Below are 27,403 nucleotides of genomic sequence, written 5' to 3'. Positions count from 1 at the left end.
ATTAATAGAACGCTTCCTGTTGGTTGATGAAAATTAGCCCCGAGTTTGATGAGTCCAAGCTCTGACTGGTGCAAAAGGGCTCTATAGAATTGACAAGGAACGAAAAAGATTATTCTACAGGCTGCAACCTCTTTGTAAAAAAGGGTGCCAAATAACATCATCTCCGAGTAAAAATTGAAAAATTACTGGACATTTCTTGCCCAAGATATGTTCTTAAAAACCAGGCTTTTACCCATATACATCGAAAAGTTTAAATTAATAAATACGAGCATTTTCATAAGTCAAAACCTGCATCAATACGAATAACAAACTCGTTCAACGCACCAGATGGGGATTATATAGTTCTAAATACATTGTGACGGCAAACATTAAGACGACTTAACTAATTCATTGACAGAAAATGCACCCGAGCAAGTGTGTATTCTTTTCCAGCAATCCAAACGCCTGCTTGTGACCACTGCACATCTTCCCAGCCAAGATTCTCCTCCAATACCTATTTAAGCAGAATATTTAACTAATATATATGTAAATATATACATGTTATATTACATAGAATTTAAATCAGAATATGAAAATGACCACCCTCTTCCACATTTCTTGACATTGTCACTGAATTATTAGAAAGATGCAAAAATATTGTACACCAATTCACTGGAAGTAGCCCCTAACAAGAATGTAAAACCACAATTGCTCGTGTTTATACAAAAATGCGGTAAGTAGTCAAAGAAGGGGTTTATGAAACGGCAGATTATTATCTGAAATCAGACATTCCAACAAATTTCTATACAATATGGCAAGGAAGCCAAAATGGACTAATGGAGTGAAAAGTACCTCCAAATATTCAAGGGGAAGCGGGATCCCAACCGATCGCATGACTTTCTGGGGAAGAGGCTTCTTACAATGAGACCATCTAAACACATCAACCGCCATGTTATCATAATCACTTCTTTCACCATTTGTGGCATGCGAGTGATGATTCTGAGACTTCTCTGTCTCCATGTCATGTACCTGAGATGCCGCCATAGCTTTGACCACTTTTTCTCCAGTGAAACAAAGCTCATACCTTCAGATATGAACTCAAAAAGATAAGAAAATACATGATAGTCACTCATAAAAAATGAAAATGCAATCACGACGTGGAACTTCAGCCTCCAGCACCTCAAAAGTCAAAATTTCAGAAATATGTCTGCATAACTATAAAAAAGTACAAAGGCAAACAACAGAAGTAATAACCTTTTCTAACTATGGAAACAGAGTAGGTAAACATAGACATTTTCAAAGAAACTTCCAGCCGGATGGGTAACCCCAATAATTAAAGCATTCTACTTCATTAATTTATTTGAATTTCAAATACTATTTTCAAATTCAATGATAGGTTTTTGGTCACATTGGCATACTTTCAAATTCAGGTTCAATAAGCTAAATGGGGTAAATATGGATAAATAGTTGAATTTGGATGTGATGAATGCCACTAACATTGAAAAACAATGGTTGGTACCTGAAAAATTGTTGTTTGCTTGCTTACCACCCATCCAGTAGAATACCCCGAGATAGGAATGAAACCAAGATTTCTCCCTAGGGGCCACATATTATTTCTAAATGAAATTTAATAGAATATATATTTTGTAGCAATTGACATATGATTAAAATCGTCAACTTCCTGCACAAAAATAATGCTTTGATTGGAACTGTTCATGCTAAAAATTGTAATACAAGTTCATGCACATACAAAATTGTTTTTTCACACAAAGTCGGCAAATTGAAGCATGATTTTGACTAACTATATTAAATTCAACCAAATGCACCCAATTATGAAGAAATAAAACTTGACAAGGGTATCTTTTTCCTCAATTTATCAAACGCTTTTGAATGTAAAAACATGTATCAAAATTTTTGTATTTTTAATCTTTTTTCTTTCAAATAGAAAAAATTAAAGAATTAAAACTTACAAAGAACGAAAGCTTAAGGTACCTACTAAAATTTTTTATTACTATGTTTATTAGTTTTTGATTGGGAAAAATAGCACATGTCGTGTGCCATGTGTGATACATCTGTAAAAGCATGATGGCATGAGTGATAGGAAGCAACATAAGTTTCAAAGGGAGTTTTTGATATGTGAGGGGAGTTTTATCAAAAGGTTTCAAAATGAGAAAGTTAAAAGATACAAGAAAGGACGAGGGAAAAGGGAGATGATTTTTTTTTTTTTAAGGGATTAAAGACTCTTCCCATTGATGTTGAAGAAGGTAACAAGTACAGCCTTTTGTTCTGAAGGAAGCCTGGTTGTTATTTGCAATGATGAAGTGTTTTGGGGCAGTCAGCGTACATAATCAATTTCTTTCCTAAAACATCTTTTTTTGTGGGGCGGGGGGAAGAGCCCTCATATAAGCTTAGTTTTTTTGTTTCTTCTCAGCGTTCATGGGGCCTCACGGAATCCCTGGACTAGGAATTTTAGGCGACTTTACTCCCAGCCACAGCCATCTGGGTAAGCATATATTAAGAATACCTGTGTGAAAGTGTTTCTAAATACAAAACTTCTCCTTTCTTCAATCGTGCAGATGTATAGAGGGGTTTTTTCAGACCCTTGTCAGCAACAATGCTTATACTGTACTTAATCCTGAAGACATCACAAAAACATATATGATTAGAGTAGCAATCATTTAAGAATTAAGGGCTTAAAAATATGAGCAGGTGAATGTAGACTATATTCTCGAAACACAAATTTAGTTTCCTTGTCCCTGTGATTGAAGTTATTACGTGTGGCTGAACAAAACATCTATTGCATTAACAACACTGAAAAGCAGATAAATCATAGCCACCAACAATGTAGATGAAGTCACGTATACCCAGACTGGACATGCATTTTTACTGAGAATTCCAGTGGACACAAATTTGTTTTATAGGTAAAAACTTTATTGATATTGAAAGAAGAATAGCAGTGGACACAAATATTGAAGTGGGGATATAAGAGAAAAATGCATTAACTAACTTTTAAAAAATACCACACATTAATATCAAGAGCATTGATATAAACTATATTCCTATCCTACTTTCATCCCACTTTATAATTGTGGCACTTTCCATCACCCTTGGATCATCTCTTGACCTTTTTTTAAAAATAATTCAAAGGTTGATGCGTAGTGCCACCTCAACATAGTGGGATAAGAATTGGATGATGGTGTAGTATATAGAATTTTCTTAATAGTAATATCAAACCTGCTTCTAGGATGATATGAAACATAACTGCATGTGAGAGCGGATTAAAAAACAACCACATGGACTTAAAAACGTTAAGTATATATATATATATATAATATATATATAGTTAAGTACTTCAATCTTATAACAAGCATAGAGAGGAGCGTCCCAAGTACAGAAGACATACAAGAAAAAAAAACCCAATTAGGGAGAAGCAAAGAACATCCATATTTTGTTGAAAATTCCTAAAATCATAGAAGTTAGGGATCTAACAACCTGAGTGAAATGAAATATTCTTATTTAGTACCTATTTGTTTTAAGAATTGATCCATGGGTAAGCAAACAACATCCATATTTGTTTTGCTTCTTTCTTTTCTGTTTATCATATTGCCATGACAAAAATATTAGATTCTAGTCAAACACCCAAACTTGTGAGATAGTCCTAGTTGAAATATCAGAAAGATAATAGAGTAGGAAACTCCGATAAATAATGATTCTGATAAAATACTTGAGACCATTTAAATATTAGAAGTATGATATATATATATATAGATGAACGACAGTCGTTCATATATGAGAATCAATTTCTCATGATTTTAATACATCTGAATTTTCAACATCAAGACAGGTGATGAGATATGGCTTTATAAACATATGAAGAAAATGGGTCACAACAACAACAAAAAGCACATGCAGATACACACACAAGCACAAATTTTTTTTTATGACGAGGAACCATGGACACCATGCAAACACGTCTTTTATCCGATTCAACCCCGGGCCTAGTGTTACATGGATAAGGTAAATCATCACAAGCACAGTTCTAGAATAGATAATAATTTCAATGGATATATATATATATATATGCGAACGCCAATGTTTGTTAAAAACAAGGCTACATAGCTCCACCTTTCCCGGAACACCAACAACATACAAGTTTCAAGAACATAAATATCTGCATTCCCCATGTGCATCTCCAATAAATTCATGATGAAAAAAAATAGGTGTGCGCATAAGTGAGAGAGAGAGACACACACACAAAGAGAGAGATTTTAAGCGTACCAAGGCTCATTGCAGAGGTTGTACTGTATCGTAACTTCTCGTACATATCTTTGCAGCCGCAATGCATTCTAAGGAATAAAAGCCACGATGAGACTGATTAGGATCCATAATTTTGATCTGGAAAATTTATGTCCAACAATATGTATTTTAAAATTTACATTTTGCAACTACGCAAAGTCAGATATCTGCTGTTTGATGATGCTACCATGCTTTATTGCTCTCCTTTTTTACTGAACAGACAGCATAGTCTATTATCCTAGAAACGTTAGGCAGGAGACCATCTTCTTTTTTTGATTAACAGGCAGGAGACCATCTTCCATCCCTTCTTGCCTTACAAAGTTGTTTTGAGGATCTAAGAGCTGCTTGAATTCTTTCTTTGTTGGCCTATCTAGGTTTCATTATCATTTACAGAACTCCGTGTATTGCTTAGTGTTCTAGAAGCTTTACCAGAAGCGAGTAGTTGCTTCCTAAGTAAGTTTGACTAATGATTTCCAAGTTGGCATCAAAGCCTTGTTGACTGGAAGGTCTCAAACATATTTTTTTAAGTACAAATACTTTTGTTAATGATCAAGTGTACTTGGGTTATGCCTATTTTTCCATTATGAATAAAATCCTTTACATATAAAAAAGGAGATCAAGAGAAGTGAGAGGCATAATCGAAGTTCACGGGAGGTATATGGCCGATACACCTAAGAGAGAATAGAGCATAAAAGTCCTGGGAAGTAAAGTTAGACAGACATAGGTTGTTTGCCATCCACAGGTTAAGTCTATAGAAAAAGAATGCCTTAGGTCTTCAATATTTCTTGTAGGGCTTCAAAACTGCAGTCATTTACTTCCCTCCATAGACACCACATTAAGTAACTTACGATCATCTTCCACAAGCTCTCTCTACAATGGCTCACTAACCATCCCTTCCAGCATGCCTAAAGGTCTACCACTCCTCTAAGCATCACCCAATTAAGGCTACGTTTGGGTAGTGAGAATACCTGAGAAGTGTTGAGAATGTTTGTGAATAGTTATGAGTAGAGATTGAAGTGGGTTTGTGGGTCCCATTGAGAGGATTTTGAGTTGTTTGGATGTATGAAGTATGTTGAGTTATTGACTTTTGGATAGATAATTGAAAAAGGTGTGATAAATATTTTTTTAATGATGATTTTATTTATATATAATAGTGATAAATATTATAGTGATTTTATTTTTTATTTATACATAATAGTGATAAATATTATAGTGATTTTATTTATATATAATAGTGATAAATATTATAGTGATTTTATTTTTTATTTATATTTAATAGTGATAAATATTTTTGGAGAGACTTTGGTACGAAGATGGTTCATTGTGTTTGGCATGTGAAGTATTTTCACAAGTACGAGAATACTTGGAAAGTGTTGAGAAGACTTTGCTACCCAAACGTAGTTAGCCTAAACAAGATGAGAACAGCTTGACATAAAGTCCTAGGTACATCATAATGAAGTAACAGATGATCCACCAACTTTCCACCACGCTTAAACATGCAACACCATTCTACCACCACGATAGGTAGTCTAGATTGTCCAAAGTAAGGATCTTCCCAAGGGCAGCCTTTCAAACAAAGAAGGTGTCTTTCAAAGGAACCTTGCTCCTTCAAATGATCTTCTATGGAAAAGTACTGTTGTCGTGTGGGGCTAATGCATTAAAAAAAGGACTTCATTTGAAACGCCCCTCCCTTCGATATGCTCCAGAGCATTTTATCCACCCCACCTAATTTTAATTGCAGAGAATATAGCCAATCAAAGGAGGTGAAGGGGTTAACCTCCTAGTCCTGAGCTGCACAAACAAACTCCACCTCATATTGAAGATTTCCATTTGAAATTTGCAAGTTGTCTGCTACTGATGCATTCTTTTCCCTAGCAGTGTTGTACTGGTCCAGGAAAGCCCTTTCAAGAGTGTTGTCACTGCACGATAGATCATCCCAAAACTTTATCCTGGTTTTTCATTTACACCTCATATGTCATGTACTTGGAAACTCATCAAATCTCTTCAGATGTTTTTTCACAAACCTGTCCCATAACTCCCATTCACTTCATTTGAGCACCAGCCACCCCTTCAGCTATGATAACTCATCTCTATCACAGCTCTATCATTGACATGGCGCTAGAGCCACTTCCCTAAAGCTCTATTTAAAGTGACCAATCTTCTAATACCCGACTGCCTAAGGAAATTGTAGGAATTTCGTCTCACCCTCTACAGCCTCATTACCTTGAAGATTTTCAACATGATTAGCAATGCTTGAGAGAGTGCCTTTTGATTCAAGTTACCCTACCTCCCCTCAATAAATACAAATTCTTTCTTTTTTATTAACAAGTACTCAATAAATACAACATCTTCAATTAGCCAATCATCTTGGCCTTAAAATGATTTCCCTATGGTAGGCCCAAGTACATCATCAGCAATGAGGAAACCCGATATCCCAGGATACTGACTAGGCTGCCAACATTATCCACATTGCCAATTGATACTAAGCTAGATTCAGCCAACTTAATCTTCAAACATGGTTACATGAGACTGCTTTGAAACAAAGAAGAATCACAGGGAGAGCAAGTGATCAGGATTTGCCTCACAAAAAAGCAACGTGTCGTATGCAAATAAAAAATATGAGATGAGTAAAATCTCCTCAGTCCACGTCCTCACCAAGAAGACCTAAAGAAGTGGATTCCCCTATCATTGTCAATGGATAGCTTTGCTGTCCATCATCAATATAGTTTCCTTCTATTCTTCTTTCCTTATTTTATCTTTACTTCCGTTACTTAGGCTTGTACAGAATATATAGTTTCCTTATAAGGCTAAGAATGCTAGAATCACTCAATAATTAGTTTCTTCCCATGTATAGCTCTCTTGTAAAGTTTCTATATAATATACTGATCACTCAAAGGCCAGTTATTCGGTCATTCATACAAAACTTTGATCTATCTTGACAATCATAACCCAGGTGAGCTATCAAAAAAGCCAGGGGAAAGCCGTTCACCAAGACTAAAAAGCGGACTGCAGAGATAAATTGAGTTATCCAGCTATACCACTTCTCCCCCAAAACCACACCTCCTAAACATATACATCAAAAAATCCCAATTCACAAAGTCACATGCCTTTTCTAAGTCTAACTTGAACAAAATACCTGACTCCCTCAATCCTATCCTGTTGTCCAGTCATTTGTTTGCAAAGAGAACTGAATCCAATATTTGCCTTTTCTAAGTCTAACTTACAAAATACCTGACTCCCTCAATCCTATCATGTTGTCTAGTCATTTGTTTGCAAACAGAACTGAATCCAATATTTGCCTTTTCTAAGTCTCAAAATACCTGACTCCCTCAATCCTATCCTGTTTTCCACTCATTTGTTTGCAATGAGAACTGAATCTAATATTTGCCTTTTCCAATGAAAGCATTCTAGGATTGGGAATTGATAGTCTCAAGCATCAACTTCAACATATTAGCCAAGACTTTAATGATGATGTTGTATACTCCGCTCACAAAAGTAACAGCACAATTAAAGCCCCAGATGAATCACATTAAAAGATGGTTATCAAATGAAAACTCTCTTTCACAAACATTATGATGCTCATATGCCAAGTGAAAATTGCAACTACCTTTTCATTAGGAAAAAAAAATTACTTGCAAAAAACATATTTGAAAAAATTATGAATGCACATCATTATGTCATCTTTTGATCTATTTTACATTTAAATCTTCCAGAAGTGCAAAAGGAATGGAGAATCGATAGATCATTTACTTTTATATTGTGAGGTGGCGAGAAAATTATGGGATGGTATCCTTGATAGAGCAGGACTGAGTTGGGTAATGCCTAAGAGTGTGTTGGAACTACTAGCGTGCTGGAACAGGAGGCATATCAGTAAGAGTGTGTTGGAACTACTAGCGTGCTGGAACAGGAGGCATATCAGTGCACAATTGGCAGCAGTGTGGCGTATGATACCTTTGTGCATAATGTGGTGTTTATGGTCAGAAAGGAATGATAGGTGTTTTAGTAACAAGGAGCGTACAATGGGAGAAATCTGGAATTTTTTTGTATTCTCTCTTTTACAGTGGTTTTCTGCTATTGTATTGAAGGGTGGGAATGTCCATGAGTTTCTATCTTCTTTTCAGCCCACTAGAATGTAATTAGGTGTCTCATTTTGTATACTTCCTGTGTACTTGGGCTTTGTCTAGTTTCATTCTATTCAATAAAGCTACTCATTTACTTATAAAAAAAAAAACAAATCTTCCAGAAAAGTGATATACCATATATGCAGTCAAAACCACTTGCAATAAAGAAGTGGAAGGTGTAAGATTTCCACTATGTGATACCCCATATGACGTGTAAGGGTAGGTGGTGCATGAGATCCCACATCGCTTGGGGAAGAGAAGTTCTTGCTCTTTATAAGATTTCAATGGGGCTCCAATTGTATCATTAACTAGTCTTTTTGGAGTATAGGCCATGTGGTTTGGGCTTTCCATTGGAGTGTTACAAATGATATCAGAGCTTATCCCAATAAAAACTGTGAGACTTGAGCCATGCCACCTATGATGGAATAGCCCGACGAGGACGTTAGGAATTTAAGAGGGAGGGATTGTGATACCCCCCATATGATAAGGATAAGAGTAGGTGGTGTATGGAATCCCACATTGCTTGGGAAGGAGAGGTTATTGCTCTTTATAAGATTCCAATGGAGCTCAAATTGTATCATTGACTAGTCCTTTTGGAGTATAGGTCATGTGGTTTGGTCCTTCCATTAGAACGTTACACTATGGGATCGCAATTCTTACACACCCTTTCAATTTCAGACTTAGTGCCACCATCTAATTGAAAACTGCATTCGATATGCAATAAAAGTAATCATCACCACCCAAGAATATTCTCATCTATAAGAAAATAGTCTAAACTTTGTGTGTTCCTTGATAGCTCCAAATCTGAATCTAATTTTAATTTCAAACCACCAGAAACTCCTCTCAAACTATCACTCGTACAAAAAGAAGATATCCTAGTGTACTGGATGCTTGGAGATATGAGTCCCCAGACCCCCAAATATAGATATGTTTTACAATGAAAAAGCACAGGTTATTCAGCAGCATAAAAAATTATGTAAAAAGTAAAAATGAAATAGGCAGGTTAGTTTAAGAGGTGGTCAGTGATACCGAAGCAGCAGCCCTGGTAGTCATTGTCCGCTCAACAGCCACTGGAGCAAGGGTAGGCTCCACTGTTGATGTATGTGTAAGACAAGGCTCAAGATCAATGGTTCCACCTCCTTTCTGAAATCAGAAGAAAACAAAATGAACAAAATATCAAGATTGTGTATCAGATTAGAAAAATATATTATAAAGATACCATTTAGATAGTCAAACGAAACTAAAAGTAAATCAACAAAAAAAGTCCATAGATTTATAAAATCATCTTACCGACTGGGAAAAACAGATCTATAAAATCATCTCTGAAATTAAATGAGGGAGCAGCAGAAATTCCACAAGTACTTCCAAGAATAAACAGTTCTTTTATAACTAATAATTAATTCATTAAAAAGTGAAAAAAGGCACATTATAAGTACGACTTCCAAGAGCCGGCAATGAAAAAGACAAAACTCTAACTAGATGTTTCTATAACCTTCACAATGCAGCATCGCTCAACACGGTAACTACAACCAATTGCAGCACCCCAGGCACGTGAACGGACATTATTTCTCAAAGTGGAGATGTAACCTAATAAAAACATTAGAACTGCAATATTAGAATCACATGAACAAAGCACAAGCAGAATTATTTGAAAAATGTAAGTAAATATTGCAATTACAGGAAAAAGGTAAAAGATGTCTACTTGCATATAAGAATCCCAACAAAACTTTAAAAAAAAAAAATCATGAACATACTCACAGAGTATTAATTATTTGAGTACCTCCTCTAAAAGCCCAACCACAAGGCTCTCATCCTCTCAAAGATCAAAAGGCTTACAGCAATTTTAGAAGGCCACTAAATTGACTATTCAATTACATTTAGAATTCTTCTTATGATTAAAATATTAATGTAGGAGCAGCAGAACAGAATTTGCTTGATCAAAGGGTTAGAAATTGCCAATCTATCAGATGTTGCAATTCTCACAATGAGAATTAGAGCTCAAGAACTTCCTTAGTATCTAATGTTATAAACCTCTTCACTTTCCACCTTTTTTCTTCTTCCCAACTTAAACTTCTTCACTTTCCACAACCACTACAAACTAGCGTATCAAGCTCCCTAAAACGTCTATTACAACCTTAAAATTCTTATTCTTTTTCTACTTGGGATGAAAACCTTAAAATCCTTATCCTTACCAATTTATGGTCAACTTATGAATGCTCAAGCATCTTAATTGTAGGGGTGAGTGGCGGGGCACCACCCCCGGCCACCCCTCGGCCCCGCCTAGGCGGATCAAGCAAGGGGCGGGGGGACAGGTTGGGCCCAGGCCCACCCCCCCTCTGCACCCAACACCCCCGGGCTAGGCTTAAGCCCAGCCCAAACACACATATATATACAAACATATATATAAAATAAATAAATAAATTTGTTACCAAAAAGACGTCTTTTTGGTAACGAATTCCTTTGCTGCGGCAATGCCCTCTCAGAACCTCTCTCCCTCTCGCAGTCACCTCGGTGGCAAGGCCCACGTCCTCGTTTCCTCCTCTTCTTCTTCTTCTTCTTCTTCTTCTCAGACTCTCCCTCTCGCAGCCACCATGGGTTTGCTCAAAGTTTTTGCTAGTTTAGTTTTTTTTTTTTTTTGTTCCGATTTATTGTGTACTATGTTGTGGATTTTTTGTGTATATTCTCTTTTCTTTGAATTTTTTTCCCCGTTGTGACTGTCGTGGGTGGGCGGTGGACGGGGGTAGGGGGGTGGACAGACAGACCAATGGTCCACCCGGGGGCAAATACCCCGCTCAGCCCATGCGGGGGCGGGGTGCAAGTAGCACCCCTACTTAATTGAGCAATGTCAAACTTCAATGGATGACAGTGCCTACAGTACGTGTTGTCAACCATTCACTTACGCAGAAAAGCAAGATATAGTTGAACATAGACTTACAATCTTGTGGAGGTAACACTCTGATGGTAGCACACAACTCTAGAATAGCAGGTGGAGGAGGAGAAGCTGTGGGGCGGCAGTAACCTGTATGCATGAGAACTGGAGCACAAGTAAACTTCAATATTAATTTTCATATACCACTTCAATGATTTATATAAAAAACACAAATGCTATCATCACACCACATACCAGAAACAAGATCTGAGTCATCAGTGTATATATCTGTCCCCCACAGTTGCCCACCTCTGACCTGCACATTATGACGTCAATAACTCAATATGAAGATACCGCATGGCCACCAGAACTATATGTTCAAGTTTCAACCCCATAATACACAATAGAAATAATGGAAGTAAATTAAAAGAAAAATCATAAGCCAAATTGATCTAAAGCTAGTAAATGCCAATTGCTAAAATGATGTATTCTTTGGTTTCCAGCAGTGTTGTTAAAAGCATGCTTACGTGAAAAGCGCTTTGGTTATCAAAAGCAAAGCGCATTTACAAAAACTTGCTTTTAAGCATGCTTTTTTAATGAGCTGGGCAAAAAAGCACGCTTTTATAATTTTTTAAAAATATATTCAATATTATTTCAAGACGCAGAAAAGGACGTGAACAAATATTCTTAGTATTTAGATGATTTTGAAGATCATTTACATACCGTAGCTCCACATAATTTCATATGTGATGTATATGCTTTGAACTTGATATAACAGTCCAAATTGGCTCTCTAGATGGAATGATATTTGATTGTTTATGCTAGCAGAAGTCAGAACCTACAGCTTTCGAGCTTTTTTGGTCATGACCCTTTTGGTATACTTTGATTCAAGCATGTACTTTAATTTAATTATGACGATCAAGTAACTTTTTTTTTAATGAGTGGCTATCAATATCATGTGTATATCAAGTAAAGCACAAGAGTTTTATATAAAATGATATGTTTAAGTAAAGTTTGCCCACCACGTGGGTGGGGCCACCCCTTCCAGTTTTTTTTTCTAAGTTTAATATATTATCAAAAATATGTTTTTAAAATAAAAAATTTATTTGTTATTTAAAAATTAATTATTTTAACAAATTAAAGTTGACATGGCAATCTGTGAAGCTGCCAAGTGCTTTCGATTAACGTTAATGAAAAAAAATTAATATGGAATCTTCTTTCTGATTAACTCATACGTCATGCATGTGGTTAAGGAGGAGAGTATTGGCAGGTGTTGGGTCCTGTCTCAGACAAGTTGGGTGTGGTACAAACAAGTCCCTTGGTCAGTGAACACATATATTGGGAAGAACCAACTCCACTGTTTTCTATACACCAAAGCAACAAAAGCAACATCCAGATCTCAGATTTGGTCTTACACAAGGCAAAGGAGAAATACTCTTATGGGGATCTCGCGTGACGGCTTCGAGGACCAATTCATAACTCTCCTTGCAGCTATAGAGGCTGGACAGACCCACTCTAGCTCACCTGGGGAGCTCAATTCAGCTAAGAAGAGAGCTAGAGAATTAAAAAAGCTTAACTGGACAGTTAATGATGGAACAAGAGAGAGGAGCTCTAACCGTGGAAGATCAAATGGAAGGGCAATGGGGGTTTGGACAAAACTTGTACAACCAAAACTACATCTGAATTTGAGGGCACTCCTTCTATGCTTTGAAGCTGTCTCCGAATTGAAAGTGAACCAACTTAAGTCGGAACGGGTTTGGGTGGGAAATGTTCCTAATGTGGAGGACTTGGCTTAAATTCTAGGGTGAAAAGTATCTTCCTTGCCCATGAAATATCTTGGCCTCCCCTTGCGTATTTCATTCAAGTTGAAGTCTATTTGGAATGAGGTGATCGATAAATTGGTAAGCAGATTGGCTAGTTGAAAGAGGATGCACTTGTCCAAAGGTGGTAGGGTTACATTGATCAAAAGCACTCCTACTTCTTGTCATTGTTTCCACTTCCTACTAAGGTGGCCATCATATAGAGAAGCTAAAACATGATTTTTTATGGAGGGGGGATGGATGATGAGTTTAAATTTTATTTAGTGAAATGGGCCACAATATGCAACCCAATCTCAGGAGGAGGGCTTGAAGTTTGGAACCTGCTAGGTTTAGCAGGTCTCTATTGGGAAAGTGGTTGTGGAGATACCAACAAAAAAGGGGCTTTGTGAAGGGCCATTACAAACTTAAAATTTGGTGGGGCTTGGGGTGGATGGTGTTCAAATGAGATGAGTGGGCCATATGGGGTGGGTTGGAATCATACAAGAACAGGACGGGGAACTTTTTCTAGATATGCTTGCTTTGTGGTGGATGATGGGTCCAAAATTAAAAGGCAGGACCTATGGTGTGGCGGGCTATAGGGCCCTCAAGGAAGCCTATTCATAAATCCATGGAATCACGCAATGCAGGAAACATCAATTGCAAATTTCTTAGAACTATCTAGTTGCTCTCCTCGCTGGGATGTCACTTTCTTCAAAGCTGCACACACGATTGGGAGTTGATACATTCATTGAGTTTTACAATCTCATGTACTCTAGCGTGGGAGCTACATATAAGTGTCAAGATAAGTCGAAATATTGTATGAAAATAGCCAAATTCTTGGCCTTGTGGTTTCTCTCTAATATATAAACTGTACAAAGGATTCTATACATGGAAAGAACCATGTATATGCTAATTTTATCCCTATACAATCTGTCAAATATTAAGCTAATTATTCTGAAGCGTAAATCAAGGAAACAAGTATGGAAACAAATATGGCCAGCAAAGCTGTCCATTGACAGCCTCCCTCAAATTGTTGCGGGTTGATCAACCAACATCAATTTGCTACTTAGGAAGCAATGTCGATGACGAGTGAGAGCCTTGGTAAAGATATCAGCAATTTGTAGTTCAGTGGAAATGTGCGGAAGAGTGATAACACGAGCTTCAAAGGCTTCACGGATAGAGTGACAATCTCCTTCAATATGCTTTGGGCGCTCATGATAGACAGGATTGGCCGTGATCTGAATAGCACTTGTATTATCAGCGTGTAAAGGTGTAGGATTGATCTCAGAGAAGTCTAACTCAGCAAGCAAACCTCGAAGCCAAATAATTTCGGAACAAGCAAGAGACATCACTCGGTATTCAAATTCTGTAGATGACTTAGAAACTCTGTCTTGCTTCTCTCTCTTCCAGGAGATCAACGCATCACCTAAGAACACACACCAACCAATGATGGAGCGACGTGTATCAGCACAACCAGCCCAATCAGCATCGCTATAAGCAGCAAGACGAGGAGAATTGCCTGCAGGAATGAATAAGCCACGGGCAGAAGTGCCCCGAACATAGCGTATGATCCTACGAACAGCAGCCAAATGAAGATGACGGGGAGTTTGAAGAAACTGGCTGTGACTTGCTATACATCAAAGGAAATATCTGGTCTAGTGATAGTGAGATAGATAATGCTACCCACCAACTTCTGATATAAACTGGAATCAATAAGTAAGTCACCCTCCTCTTTTCGAAACTTGACATTTAATTCCATGGGAGTATCGACAGAGGGAGCTTCCTGTAGTCCAGTTGTAGCCACCAAATCACTAACATACTTATGTTGATTGAGTGAAATACCAGATTGACTACGATGTACCTCAAGAACAAGAAAATACGTGAGAGACCCAAGATCTTTCATATGAAAGGATTCTAAGAGATGAGTCTTGAGCTGGACAAGTAAAGCAGAATCGAAACCAGTGATCACAATATCATCAACATAAACCAAAAGGACAACAATACCCATGTTTGATTTTCGAAGAAACAATAAAGTGTCATACTCGCTCTGCTTGAAGGAAAATTGTAATAAAGTGGTTCGAAACTTATCAAACCAGGCTCTTGGAGCTTGTTTGAGACCATAAAGAGAGCGACGAAGTTTACATACATTGGAGGTCGGAGAGGGAAACAATCCCAGGAGTGGCTTCATATAAATACACTCTTTAAGGTCCCCATGAAGAAAAGCATTCTTGACATCCATCTGATGTAGTGGCCAATCATGGGAAGCAGCAAGAGCTAGGATCGTACGAACAATGGTCATCTTAGCCACAGGAGTAAAGGTCTCCTCATAATTGACACCATATTCCTGATTATTCCCAAGGGCAACAAGCCGAGCTTTAGAACGATCCAAACTTCCATCAGAGCGAACCTTGACTAAGTAAACTCATTTGCAACCCAGAGGAACTATAGTGGAAGGACAAGGCTCAATGTCCCAAGTGTGATTGGCCTCTAAAGCGTCAATCTCTTCCTGCATAGCTTGTCGCCAACAGTCATGCTTGACAGCCTGTGAGTAGCATGTGAGAATATCAAAATTAGACAATGCAGCAATAAGAGCTGAAATAGAATTGCCAGAAGAGAACCCATACCTATCCTGGGGTACAGACACTCGAGGAGAGCGACATACCAAAGGCTCTGGAGGCACTGCAACTGACTGATTCCGGTGCATGTTAAGATCAGATATTGGGTGAGCCACCGGAAGAGACTGTGGGCGGGAGCATCTCGTATACACCATACCTGGTTTAAAGCGAGAACTGACTTGATGAAGATCTGAGAACTGCTGCTCAAAGGAGGGGAGGACCACAGTAGAAGAATAGGGCATAGAAGACACAGAAAAGAAATGTTGATTTTCAAAGAAAATAACATTCCTAGAAATACGTGTGCAATGTAATGTAGGATCATAGCAAACAAATCCCTTTTAACACACATTATATCCCAAGAATGCACATCTAACATGAGGAGATAATTTATGTCGCTCATGAAGAGGTAAATGAACAAAACATACAGAACCAAATATACGGAGATTATCGTAACTAGGTTGCTTAGCAAACAAACGGAAATAGAGAGACTCCATGTGTAAGACTAGGGAAGGTAAACAATTAATCAAGTGAGTAGCAGTTTTCAAAGCCTCGACCCAGAACATGGATGGAACAGATGATTCTAACAAGAGAGTACGTACCACATCAAGAAAATAACGATTTTTGCGTTCAGCTACTCCATTTTGTTGGGGAGTAGCGGGACATGAACGTTGATGGATAATACTTTTAGAAGCCAAGAATGCCAGAAACTCAATAGACGAATATTTACCACCAGAATCTGTGCGTAACGTCTTAATAGGCGCAGAAAATTGATTGTCGACATATGCTAAAAACAACTCTACTAGCATGCAAAGGAAATGGAAGTGTTTTGCTTTTACCAAGTTTACAAGAATCACACTCAAGAGATAAAGAAGAACGTTCTTTATTACCAAGAAAGCCAGAGTGCAATACATGAGATAAGATCTGAGTATTAGGATGGCCTAAACGACAATGCCACACCATACTCAGATCAGGAACATTATTACAAGCAAAAGATTTAATAAAAGACACTGGAGAAAATGCTGGAATAGGTAAAAATAGTGGAAACAAGGGCCCCACTTTAGGTCACTTCGCGATCGGCTCCCCCATGACCTGGTCCTGCACAACACAACTATCACCAGAAAAATTAACAGCACAATTGTTATCAACTAATTGACCAACAGAAATAAGATTCGTGGAAAGCTGAGGAGCAAGAAACACATCAATAAATGTAGAAGAGGCATCTCCGACAACAGCTATAGGCAAAGAACTGCCATTGGCAGTCTGAATGGCAGATTGACCAGCATAGGGTCAAACATGACACAAAGTTGTGGGAGTATTCGTCATGTGATTAGAAGCACCCAAGTCTACATACCAGAGTTTAGTATAATTTTTACCTTGAAATCCCATCGCAAATAATGCCGAAATTAGCATTTGTTACACCATTTCTGATGTGCAATAATTTGCTGCAGGAGGTGCAAGATCAGAGAAAGCACCTGAGGAAGAGCCATGTGCTACAGAAGTCGCTGCGGGAGGAACAGTAACAGAAGTCTGGAATGCTTGAGCCTGACGATTCTGTGGGTGGATGCGACATTCTTTGATAATATGACCATTTTTCTTGCAATAAGAACAATATTTCTTGGAACAATTGGCAACAATATGCCCATATTCCTTACAACAGAAACATTGCAAATTTTTAGAAGTCATTGGTGATCCTCGTCCTTGGGCAACATAAGCCACAGTTGCCATCCCAGAACTACCATGAGATTGCTCCAGAATAGCTTGAGTACTAAGACGTTCTTCACGAAGTAACTCACCAAAAAAAATATCAAGAGAATGAACAGGCGATCTGTTCAGCAGAGAGGAGCGAACAGATTCATATTTCGGGTATAGTTTCATAAGAAACTGATCACGCCGGCTAGTCTCGTGAAGAGTTTGAATAGTCGAAAGAGCGGCAACAGGAATATCCACTATAACCAAATTAGTATATTCATGCTAAAGAGTTAGAAATCCCGAGTAATAGTCTTGGATGGAAAGACTACCATGTTGAAACATGGCAATCGCATGTTCTAACTGAAAGCGACGAGCATCATTAGCTTGATGATAAACCTTCTTCAAGTAATTCCACATGGATTGAGCGGAGCGATGAGCCTGTAAGTTGGTAACAATATGTGGTTCCACCGAACCAAGAAGCCAAGACATAATCCGAGCATCAAGTACAGCCCATGAAGGAGAAGCCTTGAGATCATTGGATGTGTCAGGATTGGATGTTTGGGCGACATTCGTGCCATTAATATGACCCAAAGATCTTTTCCCTTCAGGAAAAGTTCAAACTGAAATGCCCAAGTAGAGTAGTTTGTGCCCGTCAACTTGACACATACAGGTGCAGAGTCCATCACAAATAAATGAAGCCAAGACAAAGCAAAACAGAAACAGCAATGGAAATCAACCGAGACCAAAAAAATAAACTGGAAGTTGCGGAGTCACAAAAACAAAATCAACACAGAAGCCGAAAGCCACAAAAAAAAAATTACTGACCAAGCTGAGAGAAAAAAAAAATTCCCACATGAGAGTTGCTGCAACCAGACCAGGTCGAGAAGCCCATGGGAAGTCACTAGAGATAACCAGACATGCCGAAAGTCACAACTACAAGAATACCAGAGCCGAAAGTCACCAGAGAGCTGCGACGTCAACTACGAAGACACAAAGACGCCGGAGCACCACCAGAGGGCTGCTCCGACAATCATCCAACCGCAGAAATCGCCAAAAGGCTTAGAAGAAGGCTGCGTCGACAGCCACCCAACGACAGAAAGTGTCGAAACCACCAGACCCGAAACGAGATTGCCGAAAGTCTAAAAAAAATTGAAGACAGCAAGAAACTAGGAGACGGCTCTTGATACCATGTCAAGATAAGTCAAAATATTGTGTGAAAATAGCCGAATCCTTGGCCTTGTGGTTTCTCTCTAATATATAAACTGTACAAAGGATTTTATAAATGGAAAGAACTATGTATATGCTAATTCTATCACTATACAATCTGTCAAATATTAAGCTAATTGTTCTGAAGAATAAATCAAGGAACAAATATGGAAACAAATATGGACAGCAAAGCTGTCCATTGACAATAAGATCATTTGGGGTCCTTTTAAGAAAGAGAGGTTTTTTTAGAAGTAAACAATTGTATTAATAACAAAAGGCTCAACCCAAGTACACAAGAGGGAATACACTAGTTAACACCTATCTAGGAAGAAGAAAAAGAAACAAGAAAGTCATGAATGCCCAGGCCATTAAAATCTACAGCTATGGCTCATAAAAATAAAGTTCTAACAAAAAGTGATCTAAGTTCCTCTATAGAGCATTCTTTATCTTCAAACATCCGGTAATTACACTCCTTCCATAGGCACCACAAGATGCAAATAGGCACCAATTTCCACACAGCTGTGATTTGGGGGGCTCCTCTTAGGTTTGTCCAGCTGGCCAAGAACTCATCCACTATGGCTGGCATGACCCAAGCTAGCTCCAACCTGCAAAACACATCATCCCATAGCTTTTCAGTGACCTCACAATGTAGTAGAAGATGATCTACAGTTTCACCACTTTTCTTACACATGCAGCACTAGTCTACTATGATCACCCCCTGTTTCCTTGAGTTGTCCATCGTCAGAATCTTACCCAAGAAAGCTGACCAAGCAAAAAATGCCACTTTAGGAGGTGCTCTATTTCGCCAAATCTTCTTCCATGGAAATTAGTTGTCTTGTGATTGTGTGAGAGACTTATAAAAAGAACGAACCAAGAACATGCCTTTATCTGTTGGTTTCCACCACAACCTGTCAGCTCGTTGAATGTTCGGTCTCATGGAGTATAGAATACAAAAAAAATCTCCAAAGCTACCAATTTCCCAATCTTGGGCAGCCCTCTTAAAGTTGACATTCCATTGGACTTGATCCCCAGATATTACCAAAACATTCGCCACTGAAGCTTCTTTTTCACAAGCAATCCTGAAAACTAAAGGGAATGAATCCTTAAGGGCATTATCCCCATACCATAGGTCACTCCAGAATTTAATTCTAGAGCCATCTCCCTACATAAGTCTAGAGTGACGAGTAAAAACCCCCCACCCTCGCCTAATATGCTTCCGAACCGAACTCTCACTCCATAAGCCTCACTCACCTCTCTAGTGCTCCAACCCCCCCCCCCCAACACGCCTCCATATTTAAGGTCTATCACCGACTTCCAAAGGGTTTCCAGTTCCATAGTATATCTCCACAACCATTTCCCAAGTAAAGCCCTGTTAAAGATTCTCAAGTTTCTAATTCTCAGCCCACCAGAGGAAATTGGAGAGCATACCTCATCTCACTTGACCAGGTGGAATTTGAATTCACCCCCCATACCACTCCAAAGGAAATCACGATGCAATTTTTCAATCCGAGTTGCCACACTTGCTGAAATGAGGAATAGAGATAGAAAATACGTTGGTAAATTGGACAAAGTGCTTTTGATTAAGGTGATACGACCACCTTTCGACAAGTACATTCTCTTCCAACCTGCTAATCTACGTTCAATCTTCTCAATCATTGTATCCCAAATCGATTTGGCCCATGGTGCTGCCCCCAACGGAAGACCAAAGTAATTCATGGGAAGAGAGGAAACCTTACAACCAAGAATGTGAGCCAACTGTCGGATATTGCTAACATTACCAACTGGCACCAACTCTTACTTGTCAAGGTTCACTTTCAGACTAGATATCACTTAAAAACAAATTAAGAGAGCCCTCAATGCCTGCATCTGGTTCTGTTCTACCTCACAAAAAATCAATGTACCATCTGCAAACAATAGGTGAGAAATGTTGAGAGTACCCCTAGTGGGGTCCCCAACCAAGAAACCAGTCACAAAACTACCGTTAACCAAGGCCGAGATCATTCTACTAAGCGCCTCCATAACTATGCCAAATAAAAGTGGAGACAAAGAATCCCTTGTCTAAAGCCTCTTGAACTATCGAAGAAGCCAACTGGGTTGCCATTTACTAGCACTGAAAACTTCACCATTGAGATACATCATCTGATCCACGAATACCATCTCTCCCCAAAACCACATCTCCCAAGCACGTAAATTAAGAAATCTCAATTCACATGATCATAAGTTTTCTTCATATCCAATTTACATAAGATCCCCTTATTGCCGGATTTTATACAACTATCGAGGCATTCATTGGTTTACTTTCCATTCATTCTATAAGTCCCTTATTATGCAAAATGCAAATCCATTACCTTGGAAGACTAAAGTTGTTTGGATGCTTAAAGTATTTCAAAATTTTGTGAATAGTAGTGAAATGTTTTGAGTGAAGATGTTTTATTGGGTTTTGAAAAATGAGCGAGAAAAGGTTGAATAAAAAATATATTTGAAAATAAGTATTGTGTTGGAGTTTGTAAAAGTGAATAGATAAAATTAAAAAATTGTTTGAATGTAATTTTTTCAAATTATTTTTGTTTTGAGGTTTGTAAAAGTTGTTTTTTTGTGTTTTGTTAAGTTTGTAAAAGTTGTATTGATTTTTGTATTTGAGTAATGATGAGGTAATGATCAGATGAAAAAGTTTAAAATTTAAAAGTGTTTTGTGTTTGAATTTGGGAATGAAGTTATGAGAATTTTGGAAATTCTCATGTTTGCCCAACATGCCCTAAGGCACAACCCTAAAAGCAGTTTTCTTTGCGTGGAAGTCTTCCTTATGGAAGATCCTTACCTTAGACAATCTAAGGAAAAGTTAGAAGCTTCTTATGGAGGAAGTGGAATGAAAGAAGCTTCAAAGATCACAAGCGGTAAATGGATAAGCTTAAAGTTTTCTTTTTTAAGTATGGGAGGTGGTGATTGATACTAAGTATGGGAGTACGGGGGGGTTGGTGTTCTAATGAAGGTAGGGGGGCATACGGAGTGGGGTTATGGAAGCATATCCGGAAAGGTTGGTGGTCTTTTTTTTTAGCAACACTAGGCTGTGTATGGGGGATGGCAGTAGAATCAGTTTTTGGCATGATGTTTGGGTTGGAGATATGGCTCTTAAGGATGTCTATCACTCTATTTTCATAATTGCACGGGAACAAGATGCTATGGTGGCTAACTTGCGGGCAATTACTAATGGTTCACAGCAATGAAATGTTAGCTTCATTAGGGAGGCACATGATTGGGAAGTAGGTGTCCTGGTGGAGTTCTTTAACTTGCTATACAATATTAGACTTGTTACAATGGTGGATAAGATGGAATAATTTTCTATACGATATGTCTATGAGACACTTACAGCTCAAGCTAGGAATAATTTTCCTTGGAAGAGCATAGAAGGAGTAAAGCACCTACTAAGGCTGCTTTCTTTGTTTGGACAGCAGACTTAAGGAAGATCAAGACCATTGATAATCCAAGAAAACGCGGGCTTATCATCATTGACTGGTTCTGTATGTGCAAAAATAGTGATGAAATAGTGGATCGTCTACTCTTATATTGTGAGTTTGCTCGAGCAATATGGAATTACGTTTTTAGCAAAGTAGGATTAGGATGGGTTATGCCAGGGAGGGTGATTGAACTACTAGCAAGTTGGAGAGGGATCATGGGGACACCATGGATCGCAGCTGTGTGGAAGATGGCTCCCATTTGTATATTTTGGTGCATTTGGAGCGAAAGAAATGATAGACATTTCGAGGATCGTAAGTGCTCCTTGGAAGAGTTTAAGAGCTTTTTCTAGAAGACTTTATTTATGTGGTTCATTACTATAGATTTAAATGGTCTAAGCTTCCATGATTTCCTTGTAACCGTTTCTAGTTCTTAAATAGGTATAATCACATGTATACCTCCTCTATACTTGGGCTATGCCTATCTTTATATCAATAAAATATCTTCTTACTTATAAAAAAAAAAAATCTTTTTTAACACTTTGTTCCATTGGCCGACTGTAACAGATTTTAATGGTTATATCCATGACTTTCTTGTATCACTTCATTATCATGACTAGGCATCGCTCTTGTATATGTCCCATGCACTTAGGCTATGCCTATCATTCTCATCAATAAAAGTCTTGTTTACCAATTAAAAAAAGTATCATGAATCATGATAGTGCAATTGTCATTCAAAAATAATGCCCACAAAATGCACATAAAGTATAAATCTATGACTAGCAAAGAAATCATAGCACATACATAAATCACGTTATGCAAATTATAAAAGGATCATCAATCAATGTCATATAAACATGAATCAGTTAACCTTACTTGGCGATTTGTAGCAGTAACATGCTCAGCTGGAATCCGGATTTCAAGAGTTGGTCCATTTAAAGTGCTTTCTCCATTTTTTTCCAATTCCAATGCTTTGTATTCATTCCATAACTTTATCAGTTCTTGCATGCATTCACCAACTTTATAAACAACAGAGGATACTTCAGCTTTACCTGCAACATTCCCAGCTTTAGAAAAAAACAAACACACACAGCAAACCATGCTCAAATCTGTTATGAAAAAGAGGAAGTAGGAAAGTGATCAAAAAGCTTTATCCCAGAAGTATCACCACTGATAGTTAAAGCAGAATTAAAATTCAAATAAAAATCGAACCGGGCTTCCGAGAAGCTTTTTTTCAAATTTAAAGCTGAATTATTACATGAAATGTCATTTATCTTCAGCAACAAATTTAACTCTCTGAGCCAAGTTTTACATTTGTCATAATTTGATATACAGCTAGCTTCCTATCTCTTGCTTTCAAAATCTGAATAAAAAAAATGCACAATAAACACATGTATACCCCCTCCACCCACCCTCTATAGCGTCTACCAAGCATTAATCAGAACTGGGATAATGTGGTAAGTACACATTCATTCTTTTGTTCTTTTTTTTTTATAAGTACACATTCATTCATAGAGTAGTTGCTATGATAAGTAAACACATGTATAGTATGAATGTGTACAGACTAGTCTTGCAATTCAATCGCTCTAGTAGTTGCTAAAAGTAGTTATATTAATGACGCATAGATACTAATGCTAACAAAGAGAGTAAAAGCTTGGTTAAGAAAACCTGAATACGGATTTTCATATACAATTAAGTACTAATACCTATAGTATAAACTAGAATTATAGAAATTTGCAAGTGAAATTATCACATAATGCGTGGTAAACTGGAGCTGCACATACGACAGTAATAAAGTTGGAATGCCCATTACTTCAACAGGGCACAGATCCTGTTACTATACGAGTGTAGAGAAGATCCATCCAAAAGACAGAATACAAGAGCTTACCTTGAGATCTGCAAAACATAAAAGGCAAAAAAACCGAAATGTGTTTAGCCGCCAAGGAGGAAAAAAAAAAAAAAGGAGGATATTAAGAATACCATTAAATAATAAACGCACAAAAAGACAGATAATATATAACATTTTTCAGTTAAGAAAATGAACAGAAACAATAGTATTGGCATCGTTGACTTTCTAAATAAATCATGTCACTTCTATGAAGTTCAAGTTCTGTCCTTTCATTTGCAGTCTAGACTGTCTAGTGGTGTCCTTTTTTTTGTGTGCAAGTAAAAGAAGATTTTATTAGAAATCGCAAAGGCATAGACCAAGTACTACAGTTTTGTGGTATCTTTCAGGGTCTTTCCTATCAATTATGATCTTTATTGTTTGGCTAATAATCACCCCCAAATCCCTCACCCACAACCAACCAACCCCAGACCTAAAAGCCATATGAAAGAAAAAGTGGCAATTTCAACAACAATATTAATTTCTGCTTTAAATTTCCCTGCTGGAAACCCAGAAAAACTATACTTTTTGCCAGCCTATGAATGCTTTGTTTCTAGTTAAACTAAAATCTATATCCTCAACAATGCATTATTTTAGATTATAACCAATTTACCTAATAATTGCAAATTAAATTATTTTTCACTATGTCACATCCCTAAATGTGCCCAGTATCACTTTATAAAATAAGAACATCACTTACTTTTAACCTTGATAATAGAGATATACAAAAATATCATCTACACTAAACAGAATCATGAACATGATGAAGCCACACCAAATACCTTTTGTCCTTTCAAAATCAGAACTTTATCATTAGCAACAGATTAATACATATACACACAAAATTACCAAAGTATCAAGGTTAAAAGAAGGAAAATGTATATTAATATCAACAAATGCTTCTAGAGTGGAAAAGAAGGAAAATAATCAAACATCAATACGATATCTAGACATTATGCAATGAATCAAACCACAATAGATGACCACAACCATGTCTCATGCAGACACACTGTCTTATAAAAACAGTACAAATCATTCTGTAGGTGATTGATTACGAAATTTGATAGATCTTAATCCATCTTTCAGGTAAGCTAAACTTCATTCCAAGGCAAAGATCTGAGTCCAAGGGCATACAACAAACATGAAACTGATCACAGGAATAAATATCTATCCAGAAGGGGAAAAAAGAGAAACCTAACAAATTTTGATCCAATATATTTTTTACATAGGTATTAGATCCAATATTTACAGTTTGACCATGCAGAAATCAATATGTAGAGCTCATTTTCACAAACATTAATATCTAGTAATAGAAAGTTGATCATTTAAGGCAAATAAGCTTTCAATTAAATAATTACTTGTAAAAAAACTTTCCATTAATTAATCAACAAAAGAAAATAGTTCAACTCACCCTTCATTCTCTTGAGCACGAGACTTAAAACGGTGCTCGCGGTTAGCCACTTGGAGGCTACACCTTGACCGCTGCATCCTCTTCCGTTGTTGAACTCCATAATTATAGACGTCCCTTTCCCTTTCAGTAGCCCCTTCACCATCTGCACATCCATCATCTGAATCTTTGTCATCGCACCTAGTGCGCCTTTCTGTTTTATCTTTTTCAATGTCATTGCTTTCTTTCCTCCTGTCTCTTGCTTCCCTATCGACATTTTTCCAGCTATCAAAGTCTTTCTGTTTCTTCTGCTCTGATGTTGGGTTTTCCTGCTCTGACCTTCTTAAAGATCCATCCCCTAATTCCTTCTCATTGTGAGATTTCTCTTTGTCTACTCCATTCCATGAGTCTCTCCTGGCCTGATCCTTTTCCCTCTCTTTTAGTCTTTCCCTGTCTTTTAAAAAATCTTTCCTCTCTCTCTCCCACCTATCTACATCTCTTTCTTCTTTACCTGAATCTTTGCATTCACTACTGCTATTAGCTACTTGCATACCAATCTTACAATCAGTTCTTTCCTTTTCCCTTTCTCCCCAATCCCTATGCTTCACATCTTTCCTCTTTCTATCCTTATCTTTCAATTTCTCGTCACCCTTTGAATCAACTTTGTTTTCCCCAACAGCCTCATGAGCTTCCACATAATCCCTCTCTTCAGTTGTTGAGCCTTCCTTTCCAACCTCGATGGGACTTTGTGAATTTCCACGCGGAACATGCCAATAATTTATACCTCCACTTGGGGCATCAGGGTATCTTTTTCCCCTATGGTGTTCTTTTGATTCTTTCCAAGTAAAGTGAGTATTTGCTGCACCATAACCATCCTTTTCCATCTTCACATCACCTTTTGGATCACTAAAATTTTCCCTGTCATACCTCATTTCCTTACTATCATCCCCTCTACTCTCAGATCTTACATCCTTCTCACTCTTAGCATTTTGAGATTCTCTCCTTGTGTCACCAAATAACTCCCTCATCTCCATCTTTGTATCCCGGTTTTCAAATCGAAGATCTCTGCCATCCTTGGAATCCTTTAAATCCATCCTATTTTCAGAATGATCTACATGAAAATCATTCGAAGAAGATGGCATTCTATACACTGAATGAAGAGGAGATCTTCTATCTGCATCTCGAGATTCAGTACGTGGAAGCTTTGGCATCCGACTTTCTTGAACCATCTCATAGGGAGGATGGTACTCACTCGGAACTGCTGTTGATAACTTGGGGAACGCACTGGAATCCTCATTCGGGTATTTCGAATGGCCACTCTCTTCATGAGATCTTTTAGGAGCACCGCTCATAATGACAATCCAGTACAATTACACAACCCAGTCTTTATTCAACACAACCACCGAAACAAATGGGCTTCTACTATCAACTAACACGAGCATTTGATAACAGCCACCTAGAGGCAAAAAAAAAGTGTTCAATACAGATAGTTCCAAAGATCACATATATCCAGAATCATTAATGATTAGCACAGTCCTCATAGATTGAAGAAAGAAACACAACTGTAAAGAATAAAATTTGCAAATATGATAAAAATGACAAATAGATGAAAAGAAACTATAGTCCGTTTCATAACATCTGAGAGAATACGTTGCATGAATTAATTCAACCATGACTTGTTAGTTAATTTCGAGCTAAGCTAATGAATGTGGTGAACCAATCAACATAAAGCATAAAAGTTCTCATATTTTGTCAGCAAACAAGCATTAAAAGAAACGTCACCAGGATTACTCTTCGAAACTAACAATTAAACGATAAAAGTTATAAACCTAACGAAAGACCTCACATTAGGGAAATAAGTACGAATTTCGAAGCTTTTAATTCCCCGTTCGGTCGCCGAGAAAAGTGAGAAACAATGAAAAGTAAAATTGGGAGGAAACCCTAAAGATTTAGAATTAGAAAGGAAAAGAAACCGTAAAAATTAAATCCTGAATAAAATAGAAGCAATAGAAGTGGAGTGTATTTGAACTTCCTCTACTCACCTTCTTGCTCGATCAGCCCCTGGGTCTTGTTCGTGTGTCCGGTGCCATTTTCTGAAGTCTTTT

At 37.6% G+C, this 27,403-nt stretch overlaps 1 protein-coding gene across 2 annotated transcripts; it reads right to left on the bottom strand.

Annotated features, from left to right (window-relative positions):
- Positions 1 to 162: 162 nt before the first annotated feature.
- LOC108982364 lies at positions 163 to 27,403 on the bottom strand. Of its 2 annotated transcripts, none has more exons than XM_018953718.2 (12): positions 27,341 to 27,403; positions 25,323 to 26,754; positions 23,915 to 23,922; positions 22,903 to 23,078; positions 11,521 to 11,581; positions 11,332 to 11,430; positions 9,889 to 9,983; positions 9,426 to 9,539; positions 4,258 to 4,325; positions 2,504 to 2,614; positions 832 to 1,063; positions 163 to 493 (listed from the first exon to the last, which is right to left on the bottom strand). In XM_018953718.2, the coding sequence occupies exons 2-12, from the start codon at positions 26,648 to 26,650 to the stop codon at positions 383 to 385; spliced, it is 2,403 nt and encodes an 800-aa protein (XP_018809263.1). In that variant the 5' UTR covers positions 26,651 to 26,754; positions 27,341 to 27,403; the 3' UTR covers positions 163 to 382. The 2 variants fall into 2 exon arrangements, with proteins under 2 accessions (XP_018809263.1, XP_018809268.1); XM_018953723.2 differs by lacking the exon at positions 27,341 to 27,403 and adding an exon at positions 27,145 to 27,283.

This window comes from Juglans regia, chromosome 6 (assembly GCF_001411555.2).
Source record: "Juglans regia cultivar Chandler chromosome 6, Walnut 2.0, whole genome shotgun sequence".
In the NCBI taxonomy this organism is placed as follows: Eukaryota; Viridiplantae; Streptophyta; class Magnoliopsida; order Fagales; family Juglandaceae; genus Juglans; species Juglans regia.
Note: the sequence above shows the minus strand (reverse complement) of the source record. Positions and strands in the feature narration are given on the sequence as shown.